Below are 12,906 nucleotides of genomic sequence, written 5' to 3'. Positions count from 1 at the left end.
TAGCAGGCAATCCTTTGGTTCAACAAGGTGGACAACCACTCATCCTGACACAGAATCCAGCCTCTGGTCTGAGCACCATGGTCACTCAACCAGTATTGAGGCCTGTCCAGGTCATGCAGAATGCCAACCATGTTACTAATTCCCCTGTGACTTCACAACCCATATTCATCACCACACAGGTAAATGGGGCCTCAACATTTCTCTGATTTGGTTAAAGGAGTGGGAAAGGGTACTTGGCTTTATTGGGACTGTATTTTCAGTCAGGATCCTTGGTATCTAGAGCATGGGTCAGAAAAGTATGGCCCATGGAACAGATCTGGCCTGCTACCTATCTTTATGTGGCCTGTGAGTTAAAAATGACTTTCACATTTTTAAATAGTTGAAAAAAATCAAGAGTAATATTTCTTGACGTGAAAATTAGTTGAAATTCAAATTTTGGTATCCATAAATAAAGTTTTATTGGAAGATAAATCATGCTCACTAGTTTGTATATTGCTTGTGACTGCTTTTGTGCTGTAGAGCTGAGTAGATGTAACAGACCCCAAGTCTAGTGCTCTCTTCACCTTGCCCTGGTACTCAGCACCCTACAAATTGCAGTGATGGCAGTTATAATTCAGAAGTGCCACTTGTGTTGCCATATCATAGTGCTTTATGCGGTTATTTATTTATTATTGCCAGTACATACCCATCTTGTCAAAACAAGAAGAGTGGCCTTTGATTGTCACGCTTTTAAGGCTCGAGTATGGATTATTTTGTTATTGAATTAAATAGCAAGGCACTTTGTTTATTATGCAGTGACACTGTAATTGTGCTATAAGAATACAGTGGCCATCACCATTACTAGAATAAGCACATATCAAATTATTCCCAGCTCACAGGGAAAGCAAGTCAGAAAAATAGAAAATTTAAAATGGAATATCTGACCACAAAAATAAAAAATGAAATCGAGGCTGCAACCTAAATAAGTTTATAATGGCTCATTTATTAGCCACATAAGGAAAGCCATTTGCTGGTGATAAGTTAATTAAATCATGTTTGACTGCAACCAGAGAAATGTGTACAGAGAAAATAAACTTGTTTAAGGCTACTAAGACTTTCTGTGAGGACAGAAAGAAAAGTTAAGGAAATTAGGAGCAACATCACTAGTCAATTAGAAAACAAGGCAAAAGACTTTGAGTGGTTTTCCTTGGCTGTTGATGTTACGCTGGTAACTGGTCAGTTGTTGTTTATTCAAGGAGTCACTGGTGAAATCTAAAGTGACTGATGAATTGTCCTCTGAATAGTCTTCATAAACCAGCTACACGGGAGAATATTTTCAAAGAAGTTGAGAAAACACTAATTCAGTACAACTGGAAGTGGAATCTGTAAGATGTGTTACAGTAATGGTGGTAGTAATATGTGTGGAGCAGAAAAAAGGCTTGGTTGGACAAATTTACAAAGCTTACGAAAATGAGAGATATTTAACGACCTACAGTTATTTATCATGTTATTAATTAGCAAATACTTTGTAGAAAATATTTGAATCTATCATGTGTTACTGAACCAGTACTGACACTGGTGAACTTCCTTTGGTCTCATGGCCTTAAACATTGTCAATTTTGTGAACTTTTGTCAAAAGTAGAAGCTGAGTATCCTAACTTGCCATCGCTCAGTGGTTCAGTTGCTTACAATGGTAAAGTCGTTTCATAATTTTTGAACTCAGGGCCAAGATCAAAATTTTTCTGAACAAGAACTACCGTCAGTCATATTGTTGAATACCAAATTACTGAAAATTAGCTTTTGCTACAGACTTTGTAATGTTCCTTAATGAATTTAGCTTAAAATTATAAAGTAAAAACAATGCTTATATGCAAAACTTACATTGTAGTAAAATCAACGTAAAAACAACTCATGTTGGAATTATATGTAATGGTCAAGGTGCTTTAGACATATTTATGTTAAGGGCAGCTATATGGTGCAGTGGGTAGACTACCAGGCCTGAGTACAAATGTGACCCACACACTTACTAATTGTGTGACACTTGGCACATCTCTCAATCTCTGCAGGTCTGAGTTTTGTCACCTATAAAATGGGGGTAATCTTCCTCGCAGGGTTATTGTGAGGCACAGTGCCTAACTCATAGTAAATTCTATGTAAATGTTAGTTGTGGTTGTTGTTGCTACAGTCATCATTATTTTTATACTTCCCATTGCTGTCAAAAATTAAAACAATGAGGAAGATTTTTGTTGCCACTAAAATTTGTAGCAAATCTATTTCCTGCACTCAAACTACAGCTCCAGTAGTGTTTCTCTGACCTCAATGCAGGTGCAAAAGAAATGTCCATATGTCAGAATCCATTTAATATTGCAGTTGAGGAGCTTCTACCTTCCATTGGAAATGTTTTATCTGCTATATAGTGACACATGGAAGGTCAGAGGTCAAGAGAAGAGCCTAATAGAATTCTGTAAAAGCTTTCCAAGTTAGAATATGCTCAACTAAAATCATATTCCTCCAGGATTGATGTCAGTATTATTTGGCAGTACATATCTGTGAATAGACATTTTCAAAGATGAAATACAGAAAATCTTTTTTTTTATTATTATTTTATTTGTTTTCAGTGTTCTCCAATCACTTCCATATAACTTAGATTTTTTTTCCCCTCCTTTCCCCGTTCCTCCCCCCTCCCTCCCTGAGACGGCATACAATTTTATATAGGTTCTACACATACATTCCTATTAAATACATTTTCCTCTTAGTCAAATACATAAAGTCTTACTACATATCAGGTATTAATGGATGAATATTTACAGTTTATTTTGATGATAGGGAACACTTAACATTGAACCCAGTAAGTGAAATATTATTCCCAAGAAAGAATTCCATTCTTCTTATATTCAGTTGACTTGTATTACTGCTATTATTATATTTTGAATTTTATCAAAAAAATTACAGAAATTATTTTTCTCTCTAGATTATAGAAGTACCTATGTAATATCTTTGATTTTGCTTCTTGATGCATAAAGCCTAAAATATTTTTTCTGTCTTCATAGAAAAAGTTTTCCAACCCCTAATCTAAACTTACAGGTCTTTCTTCCATTTTTTCTGTAGTTTCTTCTGCAAGTTTACAATATTACTATTTACTGATTTGATGTCATCATTGTATAGACAGCTTTGCAAGATGTGACTGTTGTTTTGCCTGAGGCTAGCACACAAATTAGTGGCAAAGGGTGGATCCAAACTTCTTACCATTAGGCATCTAGACTTCTCCACAAATTGCTGGAGATTCTGTGCTTCTCATCCACATCAAGTGAACATAACCTGTAGAAATCTTTGGGGAGAAAAAGCTTTTGTAAATGTAGAGAGAGAACACACTTGATATTGATAACATGGTGAGCTGAGGCAAAAAACTGGCCTGGCTCCAAACACTGAAATGAAGCTTCTCTTTGCCATAGACCCCGAGGCTGCTTAAGTTACCAGCAATTTCAGTTGGAAATCTGCCAAAGGATGGCGTTTGAAGTGGATTTTTCAAACAATTCTTTAGATTTATGATGGTTTACCTGTTAAGTCATTCTTGTGATTGCTGTTGACTTCAGTTTTCCTTCTGCTTTTGCTTGTTTAAATACTGAGCTAAGCCTGGACCCAAGCCTTCTAGACTTGGGTCCTTCTAAGGCAAGAATTAGGCTTTCATCTCTTGAAGTAATATGCTCAAATTGGCTTTACTTATTAAGGATATCCCCAAACTCTTCATCTCATTCCTTAAAAGTTCCAACATCAGAGGGACCTGGGAACATGAGAGAGTCTGAGGATTGTATTTGGACCCAAATTTTACCTGGTACCTAACTTTTGATTCCTGGGCAACCTCTGATCCATATTGATTTGTATTCACGTATTAAAATTTGTTTTGCTTTTTTAATGCAGGGATTTCCTGTAAGGAATGTTCGGCCTGTGCAAAATGCAATGAATCAGGTTGGAATTGTGTTGAATGTACAGCAAGGCCAAACAGTTAGACCAATTACACTAGTCCCAGGTAAGAAAAATACATAAGAAAAATGTATTTAGTCACTTGAAATAAAACTAAAATCCAGCAGAAGTTTTCATTTTACTCTTTTAGGCTAATTAAAACTTTTACTCTAGGCATATGTTCTGAATGGGATCATGTGTTTGATTGATTGAAAAACATTAATAATTTTAAAGATGTTCCCAACTTTTAACCAAGAAAGGGATTTAATTGTTTTGGATTCTCACTACCTAGCATGAAACACTAAAATAGGATTTGCCCTATCTGCTTTTTATCCCTTTTTTCAACTACTCATTTTCCTCAGTTCCTAGATTTTCTGTGGTCTGGGACCAGTTAGTTAATCCCTTAATTCCATATTTTGTTTCCTGAAATACTTTTGTAGGTCTCTCCACTTATGGTTGGGTTTTATAAAAACTTCACTTTGTCTGTGATTGGATTTGGACATGAATAAAATGAATTTCATTCTCTTTGAAGTTGAAATTTTTTGTTGCTGAGTATATCATATTTCTTATAGGGTTAAGACTTCAGCCTGATCAACTTATCCTTTAGTCCTCTCCCCCTAGTACTTATCAGATGAGGTTAGACAGATAGCACAAGCTGTTTTAGCTGTTTAACTATAAACTCTGCCCTGAAGTTTATTTCTTTTATTTTCTTTTTAACTTACTCTTGAATATCAAAATTACAGTTAATTAATTACAGTTAATATTGGAGCTGGAAGGAAACTTAGAAATGATCTAATCCAGCCCTTTTATTTTACAGATGAGGGAACTGAGGCTCAGAAAGGTCACACAGCTATGGCAAATAGAACTGGGATTCATACCAATGTTGTCTGACTTTTTTTTCTGCTATGCCATGCTTCCTTCCTTAACTCTGCAGTTGCTTATGTATTTTCCCTTTAACACCTTTGACTGCTGAATTATCAGCTGTCCCAGTAGACCAAATAGGCTTCTGTTTGGATGTCGTTGGTGGAAAGGCTCCTTGAATACTCTAAGTGGCAAGCTACAGTAATTAAGCTACTCCTGGTTGTGTGCCTAGGTAAACATTTCTTATCAGACGATCTGCTGCCAGGAGTCTTTTTGGTGATTTGTAGTAACCCCTGATCAATCCATAAAGCCAGGTGGAAGAAAGAATTCTCCCATATCCCAGTATTTCCAAGCAATCAGGGAGGCAGTACCATGTTTGGGTTGATTGACTGAAGTTTGCAATTTCTCTCTTTCTCTTTTCTGAAGCTCCAGGTACCCAGTTTGTTAAACCAACAGTTGGAGTTCCTCAAGTGTTCTCTCAGATGACACAGGTGAGGCCAGGCTCCACGATGCCTGTGAGGCCCACCACCAACACCTTTACCACGGTCATCCCAGCTACCCTCACCATCCGCAGCACCGTCCCGCAGTCCCAGTCTCAGCAGACCAAGTCCACTCCCAGCACCTCAACCACTCCCACTGCCACGCAGCCGACCTCGCTGGGGCAGTTGGCTGTACAGCCACCAGGCCAGTCCAGCCAGGCCCCGAATCCCAAGCTAGGTGAGGCTTGGGAATTGGGGGTGGCTGACTAGGGATTGGGGTGGGTCAGGAGAACGGATGATTATCATCTGGCAAACCTAGCTCCCTCCTTCCCCTCTCCGCCTGCAGTGAGCATTGCCAGCTTTGTCACTGTCAAGCGACCTGGGGTGACAGGTGAGAATAGCAATGAGGTGGCCAAGCTGGTGAATACCCTCAACACCATCCCTTCCCTGGGCCAGAGCCCTGGGCCAATGGTGGTGTCCAACAACAGCCCTGCCCACAGCTCTCAGAGAACCAGCGGACCTGAGTCATCAGCAATGAAAGGTACATAGCCTGAAAGATCATGAGTCAGTCCAAACACTGATAGAAAATCTGCTGAGCACACAGCACTATACCAGGCATAGTGGGGAAGATTAAAAAGAAGACAGTAGGTGTAGTACCTGCCCTCAGGAAGCTTACATTCTGTTGTGGGAGATAGACCACACATAATGAAAAGTATGAACAAGTAAGCTATTTAAAAGGCTATGCAAGTGCTTTGAGGGGAGGGTTATAATGGTTAGAGTTAGGTGGATTGAGAGAAGATTTCCTGAAGGTCGATGAACACATTTTGAAGGTTGGATTTGGTGAGTAGAGATATTTACAAACCTCAGTATGAGATCAGTGTAGTGGAATAAGAAAAAAGGCAAAAGGAAGGTGCTTTAAACTTAGTGATTCCTGGTCTCTGGCTCCTGTTCTGACACCCTCCAGGAAGAACTCTCCTGAGATCAGTGTTTAATCCTCTCAAATCACTACCCTTTGGTTTTCCTTTCATTTTCAGTGACTTCTCCAATACCAGCATTTGACCTCCAGGATGGTGGCCGGAAAGTCTGCCCACGCTGTAATTCCCAGTTCCGTGTCACTGAAGCTCTGAGAGGTCACATGTGTGTAAGTGATATTTCTGTCCTGAGAACCAACTTTAAGGACTATAGGTGAATTTAAGCAGGGAATCTGGGAACAAAGACCAAGCAGAGAAAAAAATAATCTCATTTTTGCTTCTTGGAAAAGTGTTAAAACTATCACCTCAGTGAAATCTATTGGAAAGCCCACAAACTAGTCAGAGAAAGACTACAGGAAGTCTGAGTCTCTCAGAGAACATTTCAGTCAAGTCGCACTTCCTAGAGTTTCTTTTCCTTTAGTGCTTAAATTTAGTGTTTTTCTCCAGAGATGTATGAGGGCCCCACTTTGTTCAGTTCTGTTTTCTCTTTCAAAGAGAGTGATCTTTGCTCTAGTAAAGCCATCACAGCAATGGTTTGCCACGTTTGGAAACCCAACATAGATGAGACAAAATCTACTGCCCTCAATGAGTTCATGTAATTAGGCCCAGATAGATGGCATCTTAGAGCGGTAAAAGGCCCAGCAGATATGATTGCTGAGCCACTTAGTGGGCTTTAGACTGTCTTGGAAAAGTGAAGTGATGCTACAGAATTAGAGAAAGTCAGCTGTCTACATTTTCAAAACGAAACAGGTTGAATCTGCAAGCCAATGAACTTGCTTCAAATTCTTGCAAAATTTTATAACATTAAATGGTGATTTTTCAGATATTTAGGAAAGGAAACAGTGATCATTAAAGTCTGTCTTACCTTTGAGTATTGGTCATGCCAGAGTAACTTTGTTTCTTTTTTTTTTTTTCCACAAAGCAATTAGACTGGTAGATTAGGTAAATTCCATAGACATAGTATACTTAGATTATAGGAATACATTTCACAGTGGTTTTCATGCTGTCTTTGTAGATGAAGTGGAATAATATGGGATCAGTGATAGTACAGCATATTTGAAAGTGGTCATAAATGGCCTAATTATTGAGCTGATGTCAACTTAGAGGAAAGTTTCTGATATAGTACTCCAGGAATCTTTCCTTGACCTTGTGTAGTTCAATATTTTGATCAGTACCTTAGAGTAAGGCATAAGTGCCATACTTAAATTTCCAGATGACAGGAAAATTGGTAGGAAAGCTAATGCATTGGGTGGCACAATCAGGTTCCAGAAATGCTCAGCTGACTAGAATAGTGGGCTGAGTCAAATTTATGAAATTTAATAGGGACAAATGTGAAATTCTACACTTGGATTCAAAAGGCAACTTTAAAATAGAGGATGGGGGGAATTGTTGGCTAGATGATGGCTTCTATGATGAAGATCTAGGGAGTTTAATGCACCACAAGCTTAGCATGAATCAGTGATGTTGACAGAGTACCTAGAAAAACCAATGAAATCAGTCCTAGGCTGCACTCAGAGCCCTGGTGTGATCAGACCACATCTAGAAGACTACACCTTGGCAGATGAGAGCGGTCAGGATGGGGAGAGAACCAGAGAACTTGCTGCACAAAGAATAGCTGAGGGGACCAGAAATGTTTATCCCACAAAGGAGACTTCGAGGTGCTATGATAGGCATCTTTCAAACATTTAGAGGGCTTTCATGTAGTAGACTTGATCTGCCCCACAGGGCAGAGGGAGAATCCATATATATAAGTTGCCAAGAATCATATTTTTACATTGAGCATACAGAGCTTGCTACCCATTGGAATGCTCTGAAAGCAGAATGAGCTCTTCGGAGAGGGAAGAGACTCCTCTTCACTGGGGAATCTCAGGCTGGATCCAAATTGCAAGGGGCTTTGTAGGAGAGGTTCTTGACTTATTTGGACTAATTAATAACCTCAGAGCCTCCTCCTGCTCTTAGATGCTCTGCTTTGTTTATGCCAGGGAAGGTTGAAGCCAGAAAGTGCTGCATTGAGGAGTTCTGGCACCCAAAACTCTTAGGGAAGGGTAAAGTATGATGATAATAATCATAACCACAATAAACTCATTTCTGTTGTACTTTGAAGGCTTACAAAGCACTTTACTCACAACAACTCTGTGAGGCAGATAGTACAAGTGTGATGCCTCCCATTTTCTAAATCAGGAGACTGAGTCTCAGAGAGGTTAGTTGTCATCATGGATAAGTCATGATTTCAGACCCAGGACCCCCAAGCCCATTTCTCCCAACTCTGAGGCTAGTGCTCATCCCAGTCTGCCTCTCTTGTCTGAAAGAGGGATATGAGAGGCATGTATAATAGATAGGAGGTGGGAAAGGGGACATTTTGAGAGAATATGTGCAGAAGGAAGAGAAGTTGAGCTATGAGAGCCAATAGGGAGTCCCCTAAAACTATTCAAAACTAAACAGAGTTCGTGAAATTTGGGCTTAAATTTGGGTTGAAATCTTCTGAACCACTTTGCTCTAGCTCACTTTAATTCTGACCACAAACATTGGTGTGATTATCTCTATAGTACTGCTGCCCAGACTTGGTTGATTTCCTAAAGAAGGGAAAGCCCCTTGATTCTGAGCCCAGTATCCCATCAGCAACAAAGCCACCATCCCCAGAGAAGACTGCTCCCATGCCTTCGACACCTTCTTCTACACCTGCTCCTACCCTGTCGCCACCAGCCAAGGCCCCTGAGCCCATGGAGAATTCAGGTGACATCACCCAGAGCAAGCTCATCATGTTAGTGGATGACTTCTATTATGGACGAGACAGTGGCAAAGTGAGCCAGCTTCTCAACTTTCCTAAGGTGCCCACGTCCTTTCGATGCCCACACTGCACAAAAAGGCTTAAAAACAATATCCGGTAAGTTCATTTTACCTTTTATGTTTCATAGAAACTAATTGTTTATCTTTGCTGAGTCCAAAAAGGAAGTAGAGCTTGTAGCAGGAAAGCTGAGGTTCTCTCTTCATCAGCAGGAACTTCCTAGGAAAGGGAGGGAGGCCAGTGAATCTCCTTCCACAGATATCTTTCCACAATGTGGGAAGGATTCTGCCCTGTAAATGAGGACAGCAGGGCAGCTCTTGAACTATGACCCTGGGGTTTGTCATGTTACCTGGTCTTCCTCTTCCTACTGTCTTGCAGATTCATGAACCATATGAAGCACCACGTGGAGTTGGACCAGCAGAATGGTGAGGTGGATGTCCACACCATCTGTCAGCACTGCTACCGCCAGTTTACCACTCCCTTCCAGCTCCAGTGTCACCTGGAAAACGTTCACAGTCCCTACGAATCTACCAGTGAGTATAAGAGTTGCCTTAGGCCACTGGGCAGCTGTCATCGTACAAATATGTGGGTAGAGGTCAGCATAGAAGGAGTATGTTTTGGGTTTTCATTTTTAGTCAGACTCTTCATTTACAACCTGCATTAGAATGCAAGAGTAGGATTAATCTTCATGCCTTGGAGTGTGAGGCCCTAAGTGATTTAGGGACTTGGTTTCAGACCATGGAGAGAACAGTGTGTTGTGGGTTAATCTTTTTTTAACCCTTAATGGTAGAGGGAGCAGTTAGTTACTTTGCTTTATTACTCTTGATTTAATCTTTCAACAAGTTTTGGTTTTCCACCAAGGCTAGTAATTGTTTGGAGTTTTGTGAGAGCACAAAAGGATTGTAAGACAGGGGCTTTAGCCTCAAGTATTTCATCTTTGTCAAAAGAGAATATTTATCTGTATGAAATATTTAGAAGATTCTGTAGATGATGGGAAGATCAAGCATTATGTTTACATCCCGAATTGTGTGCCATAGATCATTTTCAGGGATGATCAGTGTGGTGAAGAACTAGTGTGATTTGAACAGATGGAAAGTAAGGGGAAGGGCATTCCATGCTAGGGAAATAAGAATATGAGAAAAAATGGTGCAGAGACATGAAGGAGAGAAAGGGAGACCGTTCTTCCTTGTGGTAGTAGCCTTTCCAGTGCCTGGCACTACCTATGGATAGTCGACACTTTATTAAACTGTTAAATGAAGGGATGAGGATTGCAGAGTGTAGAGCAGCCCGAGTACCATTGTGAAGAATTTCAGTCTGATCTTGTCAGTCATGGGCTGCCAGCTTGACCAAGGATAAGAAAGAATACTCACTGGAACTGACTAAGGAAGACCATCTGGACAGTGGCCAACAGAGACGGGCATTTCACTTGCTTCAAACTGTTTCTACCATATTTATTATACTGCAGGAATTGATACATGCTTATTTACATTGTTTATTTGTAGTGAAAATTGTTTTAGTTTAAATTTTTGAACAAGATTTTTGCTTTATTGAAAAGAGCCATAGAAGAGCAACCTACCTCTTCCTCATTCTTTCCGTCTTGCCATTCTTTTCTTTTAGTTTAGTCAAGTCAACAAACACTCATTAAGCATCTACTACGTGCTAGGTTCTCTGTTGAGCACTGAGGACACAAAATTAAGAAAACATTTCCTGCCCTCCAAGAGCTCTGATTCTATTGGGGAGGACACCATGCAGACATCTGTGTACAAACAGCACATACACAGGGTAAACTGGAAATACAGAGGAGGAAAGAAACTTGCATTAATTAATGCCTATCACATGTCAGGCACTGTGCTAAACACTTTACAGTTGTGATCTCATGTGAATCTCACAACAACCTGGAGAGGTAGGTGCTCTGATCCTCATTTTATAGTTGAAGAAACTGAGGCAAATAGAGGTCAATTGATTTGCCCAGGGTCCCACAAGCTACTAAATGTCTGAGGCTGATTTTGAACTCAGCTCTTCCCTGAATCCATGCCCAGTACTTTATCTATAGTGCCACCTACCTGCCTCCAGAAAGAGGAAAGGCACTAAATTTCAGGAGTACTAGGAAAGGCTTCTTGTAGAAAGTGGGGTTTTAGTTCAGAGGGAGAAGAGGACCCAGAACAGGATTGACACAATACTGGAGGTTGAGGTAGGCTTGTATATAAATAGATCTCAGAATTATCTGCATAAAGGTGTTGCCTGAATCCATGGCAGCTGATGAGATAGATAGCCAAGAGAAGTATAATGGAGGGAGAAAAGAAGGTCGAGGACACAGAGCCTTAGAGTTCATTCATGGTTAGTGAGCATGATCTATGAAGATCTAGCCAAGGAGACTGAGAAGGTATAATCAGGCAGGACAGGAGAAAGCAGTGTCATGAAACTCTAGAGAGGAAAAAGCCTCCTGGAGGGGGAGGGTGATGGGAAGTGTCAGAGGCTTCAAGAACTCCAACAGCATGAGGACAGAGAGAAGGCCTTTGGAGATGACCATGAAGAGATCATGGTGGATTCAGCTGAATGAGGAAGTGTGGAGCCAGAATGTAGACTTAGAGGAAAATAAGAAGAAAGTGGAGGCCTTCATATCTTTTTGTTCTCCAAATTTATTTGTTTGTTTTTAATTTTCAACAATCACTTCCATAAGTTTTTAATTTTCTCCCCCCATCCCCCTGCATCTTTTTTAGGAATATAAATTGAGACGAGTCTGTTATCAGTAATCTGAGACATATAAATTCCATTAAAAGTTTGTCTTTTGCATTTATCAACTGAAATTCACGAATTGTGGTGAAAATTACATCTTAGAATAGGCACTTAATAAATGTATTGAATGGACAGCAAATATTAGAAGGACTGGATACCTTTAATTACTGTTATTTTCTGGTTCTGACTTGTGATTTTATCTGTGTAGGGAACTCTCAGTGTAGAAATTCCCTTCCCTGATGCAGATGGGGTACTCATCTCCAAAGTAACAGACTTTCAGAGGGTGACTTGGGGTCCTATGGCATGAAATTCCTTGCTCATGGTCATCCATAAGCTCAAAAGTCTTAGGCAGGACTTGAATCCCACTCTTCTCAATTCCAAGGCTGTCCTTCTGTCTACTGTGCCGTGCTGCTTCTCACTTCTACTTCGAGTATCAGTATGATCATGATGATGATTTTCCCCCCTCCTAGCACATACTAAGGGCTTGATAAAAGCTAACATGAATTTCTATGAAGGCTTCATGAGAGAAGAATATGTTGGGTTTGAAGACTGTTGGGTTGACCTCTTGATTCCCGCCCCCCCTTACAGCTAAGTGCAAGATTTGTGAGTGGGCATTTGAGAGTGAGCCCTTGTTTCTCCAGCACATGAAGGACACCCACAAGCCCGGGGAGATGCCTTACGTTTGCCAGGTATCACTTTACTTTCTGACTCCTCCCTCATTGGCTACTTTGGGGACGTGACAGTCAGCAGGCCTGCCCTGTGCTCAGGGCCTCAGGGGCATTCACACAGGAGTATTGAATGGTGTGTGTAAGGGCCGATTGTCATTTCCAAAACCTCTGCCCCCTCTAGAAGATTCATACCCAGGAGGGAAACCTGTGTGTTGTCTTCTGGTCCAGAATATCAACTTCTGCCTCTCCTCCTGGACCCGTTTCTTCTGTGCGTCTGTCAGTCTGGGACACCCACATAGAGTTTTTTAAGCTTAGCTCTATTTGTCTACAGGTATAGCTATAACTGGGGTTTCTATGCCTTTGAAAGAGCTGCTTCTTTTCCCAGCATGGTTTTGTGTTTCATCTGTATCAGGACAGGACTTGGCCACCTTTCCTTGCTGTGGCCTGGCCATTTAACCCCTAATCTT

At 40.5% G+C, this 12,906-nt stretch overlaps 1 protein-coding gene across 16 annotated transcripts in view; it reads left to right on the top strand.

The window, feature by feature from the left end:
* POGZ (pogo transposable element derived with ZNF domain) overlaps positions 1-12,906 on the top strand; it is a 60,470-nt gene that overhangs the window by 41,411 nt on the left and 6,153 nt on the right. For 9 of the 16 annotated variants that reach the window (XM_072644822.1, XM_072644815.1, XM_072644816.1 and 6 more), the window contains 8 exons: positions 4-179; positions 3,898-4,006; positions 5,227-5,517; positions 5,599-5,820; positions 6,314-6,420; positions 8,797-9,134; positions 9,414-9,568; positions 12,360-12,460. In XM_072644822.1, the coding sequence (XP_072500923.1) occupies positions 4-179; positions 3,898-4,006; positions 5,227-5,517; positions 5,599-5,820; positions 6,314-6,420; positions 8,797-9,134; positions 9,414-9,568; positions 12,360-12,460 (1,499 nt within the window). The remainder of the gene's footprint in view (positions 1-3; positions 180-3,897; positions 4,007-5,226; positions 5,518-5,598; positions 5,821-6,313; positions 6,421-8,796; positions 9,135-9,413; positions 9,569-12,359; positions 12,461-12,906) is intronic. The other 7 variants (XM_072644814.1, XM_072644824.1, XM_072644818.1 and 4 more) reach the window with 3 other exon arrangements.

This window comes from Notamacropus eugenii, chromosome 2, assembly GCF_028372415.1.
Source record: "Notamacropus eugenii isolate mMacEug1 chromosome 2, mMacEug1.pri_v2, whole genome shotgun sequence".
Classification (NCBI taxonomy): Eukaryota; Metazoa; Chordata; class Mammalia; order Diprotodontia; family Macropodidae; genus Notamacropus; species Notamacropus eugenii.
The sequence above is the reverse complement of the archived record's forward strand: the minus strand, read 5'-3'. Positions and strand labels throughout refer to the sequence as shown.